General features: G+C 43.4%; 2 protein-coding genes across 2 annotated transcripts in view; one reads left to right on the top strand and one right to left on the bottom strand.

Annotated features, from left to right (window-relative positions):
* Window positions 1-1,108: 1,108 nt before the first annotated feature.
* On the bottom strand, window positions 1,109-5,865 carry TM2D2 (TM2 domain containing 2). Its single transcript, XM_061177322.1, has 4 exons — window positions 5,546-5,865; window positions 4,624-4,711; window positions 2,832-2,947; window positions 1,109-1,842 (listed from the first exon to the last, which is right to left on the bottom strand). Exons 1-4 carry the CDS (start codon window positions 5,770-5,772, stop codon window positions 1,629-1,631), a joined length of 645 nt encoding a protein of 214 aa, XP_061033305.1. The 5' UTR covers window positions 5,773-5,865; the 3' UTR covers window positions 1,109-1,628.
* A 268-nt stretch (window positions 5,866-6,133) lies between these two features.
* The window catches only part of ADAM9 (ADAM metallopeptidase domain 9), a 102,142-nt gene continuing 99,239 nt past the window's right edge, over window positions 6,134-9,036 (top strand). Inside the window, exon 1 of the mRNA XM_061177174.1 lies at window positions 6,134-6,448. Coding sequence (XP_061033157.1) covers window positions 6,352-6,448 — 97 coding nt within the window. The 5' untranslated portion in view covers window positions 6,134-6,351. The remainder of the gene's footprint in view (window positions 6,449-9,036) is intronic.

Below are 9,036 nucleotides of genomic sequence, written 5' to 3'. Positions count from 1 at the left end.
TAAGTTCTATGCAAAATTTTATGTTTCTGTGCATTTTTCTGGGGAGAAGGTCCAGTTTCTTCATGACCCGCAACAATTTAAAATATACTGCCTTAGAGTGTAGAGATTATAAATAAGAAGCTATCAATTATTACTGTTATAAAGAAGGTTAAGGTCAACGTGGTACATAACTTTCAGGACAAAATAGAATAATCTGTTTTAACTTTTACATAATTGCCACCATTTAATACTGTAAGAACAGTGGTCATATTAATCAGAGATAATAAAGCTGAAACTCTTAGGAAAACTTCATAATGATAGAGCATATTCAGAGTTATTTTAACTGGGATTCTTGGTCTTTATGTCAATTATTATGAGACTTAACTTTGAGCAGTTCTACCTTGATTGTTTCTAGAATTTATAAGTTGCCCAAATAGCAGGCTCTTAGTTTGATTTACCTTACAAACCCCATTTTTACTTTATATTTTTGCCTTATATCCTTTTCAACTCAGATTGCAAGGGATGGGAACTAAGTTTTAAAAACCACTTATAATTCAGAACATTTTCTTTTATTCCCAGTGATTTGGGAACTCGAAACCTTGGCTGTCTCTTTCCCTATGACTGATTGCTATAGCCCACACTGAGAGATTTTGGTACCATGCTTATTTTGACAGAATGTGTTCAGTTTCTCTTTGCCCACCAGATCACATCCTAACTCTACCCAGCACTCAGTAGTAATATCCTTTAAGGAAGAGTCTGCTTTTCTTTCCAGGGGCCTGAGGCCCCTCATATTATCTTACCTAATCATGAAGAACAGATTTACAGTTACTTGTATGAAATCTTTTTTTTTTTTTTTTTTTACTAGTCTACAACATGGGCTCTCTAAACTGGTAAATACTACTTTTTTGATAGGAAGACTCTGCCAAGAGGATAGCTGAACTCAGCCATGTTCAGCTATCCAAAACATAACTGGAATGAGGAAATTACTGTACTGGATATATTCCCTCTCAGGCATAATAATGATGAAACAATAGGGTTTATTATCAGGCTCAGTTCAAATGCTTAGCTTTAAGCACAACAAATATAATTTTGAGTTTCACTCTACCTACTGAAAACACCCAAACGAGCATTCCAGGTTGGCAACATTTATTCTGCAATTTAAATTCAGAAAGTCAGAATTTCAGTGTGTATTAAAATCCATCGCCATTTCTACTTCTGAAGATTTTCATTGGTTCAGCTTCCGATCTCCACCGCATGAGGACTCAGGGTCACAAAAGGCACAAGGCTAAAAATATTCACTTTGCTGATCCTGTTGGGTCCACTTGCTCCAAAGGATTGATTATACAGCAACGCACAGAAATAAAGAGTATGGAAACCCTTCTGCAGCTTATAAGTTAATCACTATCCTTTATATTTTTTGTACATGAGGAAAGGTGCAAACTTGATACCCACAATACTGTTTGCTTGTCATTTCTAGTCTGCAAGGTAAAGTTTGGGTTGAAAATCCACAGTCCAAAGAAACCTTCCTAACCAAAGCCATTCCCTCCAAAGAGGAAGGCAATGGTCAGGTCTGATAATAAGGAAGAGTTCTGAGCCTGTAGAGATGAATTCAGGAGACTTACCTCTCTGGGCCACGGTAGTGGCTCTTTTTAGTAAACAGTGCACCAATTGCTGCCGTCACTTGGCATCAGCCCTCCAGTAATAAGCAAAATAAGGTCAACAAACCACCAAATCCCAAGTCCTCCAAGTGTCAAGAGCTTCCCCACTGCTGTGCCAGTGTGTCCCAGACAGAAACGATCTACTCCAAAACATCCCAGGAAGAAGGAGTAGAGCAAAGTGGTTATGAAGTAGTGTCCGGTATACCTACACAAAGGGAATTAAGAGGAAGATGTTTACCACGTGAAAATGAAAACACTTAACGATTAGTGAATTTCACGTAAGTGAAAAGATGGTGGGGCAGTCCCTTTGTGACCTCTTAACTGCCCCCCCTCTCGCCCCCAAAAAGGAAAATCTCTTGTTTGTCTAGAGTCTCAAAAGAGTACTTGCTAAGGTATGGAGGACCTATAGGAACCAATACAGAGCTGGACTGGACAAGAAACTATCAAGCACATTTGCACGATAGGTATCCTGGTAGGCGTGGAGTCTGGGCCCCCATCCCTCCTACACAGGCTCCTTTCCCGAGGGAGGCTGCAGTTCTGAATGTAGTTCTCTAAAGAGGTGTTACCTTCCCTTAAATGAATACTGATCTCCATATTCCTTTTCTGCTGTTTTGTGGCACCTAAAAACGGGACTTCTTTGTAAGGTCTTCTGTCTTATGTACTGTGATGACAATCAATTGCAGATGCTCTAACAGCATCACTTAACACAGTCACAGGCTCTCCATTAGCAAATGGTATAGTAAATTCTGTGCCTTCAAGCGGAGTTTACAGAAATAACCCTAATTCTTTAAGGTAATACCTGATTTTCAGGGAGAATGGCCCATACTTTTTGTAATAAAATCTTTATTCCTGAAATTCTAAGGCTGTTTTCAAAGGATTTATGCCTATCCTAGGACTTCTGGAGCTACATCATCTGGTCCAACTCCTTCATTTTTCAGATGAGAGGATAGAGACTCTGGGTGGCCAAAGGTCCTTAGCTGGTTGGTGAAAGAGACATTTAGAATGTACAGCCTCTGGTCTCCTGTCCAGTGTCCCCTCTGTTATAACTACATTGTTGGTGTCCATGGAGGATGCACAGTAGTCATCATGTTGCCCCTTTAACACTTACGGTAAAAGAAAAAGTCACATCAAGAAATGACAGAACAGCTCTACCTCCATCCAAGTAACAACTACTCCATTCAGAGTAACACTTACTTTATACAAGGTTTATTCTCTCGTAGGAAGGTCCTAGGACTGGCACATTCGATTCCGTCCAGGGCGCGACATTGTACGGAGGTGTGTTCCACATCACTGTAGGCCTGACCACCGAACTGGGGAAGAACGACCAAAACAAAACAACCAACCAAACTCACCAGAGCAAGTAACATAAAATATATCTTTATATTAGTAAAAGCTGACTCAGGACAATAATTATTCTAACAAAGGTGAGGTAAAGCTATGCTAAAGAGCAAGGAATGCAGTGACATGCTTCAAGTGATTTTACATTAGTCCATCCTAAATGTACATTGTTTTAAATAAACTCCTCTTTTTTCTTTCCTTATGACTGCCTTCTTTAATAATATAATAAAAAAGTTTATAATCAGTTTCATTAAATGCCATTTAGAATAGACACAATGCTTTATCCTGTATTTACAGGAAAAAAAGAGCACATTACTGAACATTTGGGAATGGGTATTTAAAAAGTCAATGTGTAGTTGAGGTCTGTTTTATACATATTAGAAATGAACATCATTAGGAAAGAACTCAGAATAGCAACTGACTCAGGACTTCACCTCGGTCACGAAACTGTGATTTTCAGATGTCTGTAATACATCTATAGTATAAGTTTTAATTCCAGCAAAAAATTTCAGAACAGGACCTCTGACCCTTTGTGTAACTGAATGCTTGCAGAGAAAGCACAGCTGTACATTCTCCACTGGCACCTTATTAAGTGCTTCACTACTGTTTTTGCTGGAACATTCCTCAAAGGGAAGGGGTGGGTCCTCCCCTAGGACACGGGTGCCTGAATGTTGACAGTCCTCCGGGACTTCTGGGGGAAGTGACAGTCCGAGCACCTTGACAGGATCAACCCAGTGTTTAATGAAAATGGGTAAAAGGAAGTGATCTCTCTACAATACTCACTCAAACTTTTATCAATAATTACCCATAGAACAAAATCTCATTGTATTGAAAATATTTCTTTACACATGACTGCAGTAAGAGTGGCCTTTTTGGCCTTACTACTTTCAGGTTTATTCCTCTGTGTCTGATTTAGCACAAAGAATATTTTCCATAATTCTCTTATAGCTGACTCTGTCTTGACTTGCATTATGTAGCATGATATAACATAATGGTGAGTCCACAGTGGGGAGGAAGTATGTGAACTTCACTGGTTCACTGACTAGGAAGCATGCATCCAGCTTTAGGGATATTATTAATGGAACTGAATGGCTTCTTTCCATTCCAAGAGGCCACTGTTATCAAAGGCTTCTCCTGAATGCTATAACCTCCTACAAAGACATATACTGATAGACCCTACCTATTTCCTAAGGACACAGTGGAAACTGCTTGTGTGGTGAAAAGAAAGGTCACTGGCAAGAGGATCTTTGCCCCAAATGCATGTGTAACAAAGATACTGCTCAAACCATCATCAGTTTTAGAAACTGCCTAAACCTTTCTTTTGCTCTTTCGGGAAAGTACATACCTTGAAGGACTGTCAGCGGTGATATTTGAGTTCCAAATCTGTCAATCTCAATGGCCAAAGGAACCAAAGACAGGTTGGTCTTTGCACCTGGGTAGTTTTGGCACAGAGACTGCTTCTTCCTGAGGAAACTAAATGTCTTGTTCAGCCACTGACCCTAGCCATGCTGAAAATTTCCAGTAACAGTCATTCCAATGAATTTTACAAAAAGGTAACTTCATGCCCCTTATACTTTTCTGTAACAGCATTTAGCCAGTACTATTTCTCTATGGAAGAGTTTGCTCATAAAACAAAACAAAAACCCACCTTGAGACAACCATAACCGAGTTCCTGGGATGCCGTTGCATTTCCAACATGATCCACTGGGTCTTCACATTCTATAAATTCATCGGGTCTGTAAATCACCAGTAAGAGCATCATTGTCATCATCATTAAGGTTTTGCAAATGGCTGTTTACATGTATATAATCAAAACAGGAAAGAGAAATTTAAGTTTTCTGGGGGTTAATTTCATTCTGACTCTTCCCAAAGACAAGAAGTGCTGTCAGTTAGGCTGAAGCACAGCCGGTCAAACAGCCATCCAAATGACCCTTTGGTTGTGCCAGGGGCGTGTTTCTGGTCCTATTTCTACACGGATTCTACCTCTGCCATGGCTTCATCTCTTCCTAGGCAAACAGCCACAAGGTATGAGGGCAAAATTGAAGCCAGAGGATTCCCAGCCCTCTTTGCATTTCCCAAACGCCTTTTCTTATTTGACTTAAAAGAGATGTTAAAAATTTTGACTTGGCTCTGCAACAGTAAGGATATTCTTTTTTTTTTTTTTTTTTGTAAGGAAGTGGCTTGTAGGTACAAATAACTTACTCCAATTGTGCCCTACTCAGTAGCAGCACCTACGATGGTTTCTCCTTAGGTTAAAGGGAGCAGGACAGAGAAGGCACAACCCGTACACTTCTTCCGGAGGCTATATGATGTCACTCCTCCCTAGTTCTCCTCTTTGGGGATCCCAAAGGATCTGCCACCGACACACAGGGTTTTCCCCTGCATGAGTGAGACGAGTGAGAAACCTGTCACGATATTTACTTCCCGCGTGTTGACTATCAGGTCCTCAGGTGGAGAGGGTCTGGGGGAAAAAAGCAGCCTGCCTCCCTCCCTTCCTCTCCCCTGCATAACACCCATATGTCCCAGGCCCCATCTCCATCTCCACCCGCCTCGACGACTGCGTAGCTTACAGGTAAGAGCAAAGGATGACTGGAGAGTTGGGGTCGCCATATTCCCAGCTCGCGGAGCCGGTGGAGCCCTCCGGGTGGGCGGCGCCAGCGGATGTGGGCTCGGGCTCGGCGGTAGTGTTGTGCGAGTGGCTCCGAGAGACACAATGCAGCAGCAGGAGATTCCCCATCAGCAAAGCCGCCTGGCCGCAGAGAAGTAAGTAACTCACCGGGCAACCACCCAGCACCATCTTCCCGGGCCCAGTGGCGGAGACCCGAGCTCAACCTCAAACCCCGGCCGGCACCGCCGACCCAAGCCCTGCCTGGTCAGGCCTCTCCGCGTAGCCCCGCTCCTCGCCGCCAAACAGCCAATGGGAGAGCAGCTCGACGCTCCGCCCGACCCCCGACAGCTAATAAGAAGAGGCTGCGCAGGAGGCGGGGCTGCGCTTCCCTTGTGCCTGTCAATTCCGCTTCTGGGTCTCACGCTCCGCCTTGTTTTGCCTCGATTGCTTCCTCCAATGGGCTCCCTCGACCCCCGAAGTAGGCGGGCCTTGGAGGGAGGAGGCGGGGCGGATAGTGATGGGCGGGGCAGACTAGTGAGGGTCTTAGGAGCCCGATAGAAAGTCCATTCTCCCGCCGGGGACGGATCGCTCTCTACGTCAGTGTAGCCAGCGCCGCGTCGGGAGCGAGCTCGGACCAGAGCCGACTTGCGTCAGTGCCGAGCGCGCGCATCGCTGCCAGCTCTGGGGCCCCGGCAGGGCTGGGAAATGGTGGAGCGGGAGGAGGCAGGGGCGACCGAGTGTTGAGGGGAACCTGCGGACTCGGCCGAGATGGGATCGGGCGCGGGCTCGCCCTCTGGGACCCTCTGCTTCCTGTGGCTGCTCTTGTTCGGCTTGGTGAGCCCAGCCCTCGGTGGGGCTCGGTCAGGTGGGTGTCCGGCCCCAGGACCCTTTGGGATTCGGGTTTCCTAGGGCTGGGATGCTCGGAGTTACCCCGTGGTGCCTGGGAGTGGAGGGGCCTGGCCTGGGGACTGAACCCGGAGTCGGAGGCGGAGCCGCTCAGCTGTGTGTGGACAGTGCTCGGACCTGAGGCTCGGGGTCTGGCGCCCCAAATTCTTCTCGGCACTGTTCTCGGGTCTGGTTCCTCGTCCTCGGTCTCATGCTGGGCAGAGCCTTTTGCGGCGCGCCCCACCCCCATCTCGCGCAAGGCTGGGGCCCCCAGACCCTCTCGGGGCGACTCTGGGTCCGACCCTGACCTCGGGGACTCGACTGAGAGCCTTGGAGGCTGGGTGCGAGCGGAGGTTTTGAGAAGTGCTTTGAGAAATGGAGCTTGCTCTTGCTTGTACAGTCAATGTCACTGGGAAGCAGACCGGGAGATGGAACTTTTGCTCCAGGTTATCATGATTTGAAATTTTGATGTTCATTTTATTAGCGGAGTCACCACTAGGTACACAGAGCTAAATTTAGCGATGGAATCGGGGGGGGGGGTTCTTATTTTTTTCTTGGGCCATTTTGTTGTTGTAGTAAGAATACTTTTTTGGAAGCGAAGTGCTACATTTCTATAGCCAAACGGTCTTTTATCTTCTTTTTTATTGGGTTGGTAATATCTCAAATACCGACAAATAATCCCTGCTCTGCTTAACTCACAGGATTACAGTGAGAATTAGATCATTTATGTGAAATCGCTTTTGACTTGTGAAACTAACCTTGAATATATAACGTATTTGTATTGGAGATGCCCAAACATAGTGGAAACAAATCGCCAACACACTAGCTTCTTTCTGGAAACACCTTCTTTCTTTATTTTGGCTCGTGTTAAATTATTGTTTGCACGGTTGTGTTTTCTTTATCAGCCATAGAGTATGATGGAGAATGGGGGTTTCTACTAAATCTTTATCTTGAGAGTTGTTCAAAGGTGAAGATTTCAGGGCAGGACTAAATTTAAATTTTTTCTTATGTTTGGTTTATTCTTTTTCAATTAGGTAAATTTGCCCCATTGCAGGAATTTTGAAGCTCTAAATGCTGAAACTTTATTGAATGGGAAGCTACCCAATCTTTTATGGTTGAGACTTTTTTTGCTGTGGTATTCTATATGGTTAACATTTACCAACATTTAAGGGGAAGTAGGTTAAACATCTGGAGTTTTAGTAATCCATGATTCTGTCTGTTTATTGCATACCCGCATATAGATGGATGGAATATCCTTATGTTTTCTAATAGCAGCTTTAACAGTTTATGGCCAGTCCCTCACTGAAGCATGTGTATGCTTTCAAAATTTAGTCAGCGTTTATCAAACGCCTATAAACACCAAGCTTAATGCTTGTGGAGGGGCAGGAGGTGACCAAATGTGCTGAGTCTATCTGAGGGATATAGGGGAAGGTTTTATCGAGAAAGTGATATTTGAACTGATCTATATAGGTGAATGTTCAAGGAAAGGAGTAGGAATTTTTTCTAAGCAGAAGGGTTTTTGCAAGAGTATGGAGAGGTATGAGGACATGACTAGTTAGGGAATTATGAGAATGTCACCAGGCAGTCTACATGAAAGGGAGGCACGGAAAAAACCAAGGTAGGTTGGTACCAGCTGGGGAGAGTCTTCTTGTGATGTGCTGTGGGGCTTGGACTTTACCGTGGAGGAAGTTCTTTGGGCAGGACGGTTTTTAAGTAGGGATGTGACATAACTAGATTTGCGATTAATATAACTGGCTACACAGTGGAGGACAGAATATAGGAGGGAGGGACTGGAGGCTGGGAGAGAGCAGTTAAGAGGCTTTTGTACTAGTGTGCAATGAGTCAACTCATGTTTCCCTACGGGAATGTTCTTCCAAAATCAGCTGACCGAATTTTTGCAATACAGGATGTTTAAAGCAGCACTGAAACCTTTTTTGCTAATGAAAGAGGAATTTGCTTACTCAGTAAGTACCACCTACACATCCAGTTACATTAGGAGTTAAATAGGTTTTGTAGGATTTTATTATTATTATTTTTTTACCATTTATAACATTGTGTTGATGAGGAAATGCAGTATAAATTCTCAAAAGCTGACACAGTAAACTTTATATATTTTTTTAAACTGGGGATGACAAAGGTACCTTTGTATCACTGTGAACAATAACAAAGGGAATCAGGCAGGTATGAAACCTCATCTGATTTCTTCTTTTAAGATAGTGATTATGATGCGCAGACCTAGAATTTTTTTTTTTCAAGACTAGAATTCTAGAAGAAATGAGATTTAAGGCTTACTCATGGTGAATCACTATAAGATGAACTACATGGTAAGAACTTAGGTCTGTACTAATTTTGTTTTTAGGTGCCTGTGAATTATTTGAATTTGGTATGTTTGTTCTGAATAGGAGAATGTAATCTTTTAAATATAAAGATAATTTGAGTTTCAGACTTTTATGTAAAGAAGTAAAACATTTATAATTAAAATATGCACAGAACAAGTTGCTGGGTTCCAAGACAGTTTTCCAAACACACTTTAAATTTTACCTTACCGGGAATTCCTTGGCGGTCCAG

This window comes from Eubalaena glacialis, chromosome 20 (assembly GCF_028564815.1).
Source record: "Eubalaena glacialis isolate mEubGla1 chromosome 20, mEubGla1.1.hap2.+ XY, whole genome shotgun sequence".
In the NCBI taxonomy this organism is placed as follows: domain Eukaryota; kingdom Metazoa; phylum Chordata; class Mammalia; order Artiodactyla; family Balaenidae; genus Eubalaena; species Eubalaena glacialis.
This window is presented reverse-complemented; position numbering and strand designations above follow the sequence as displayed.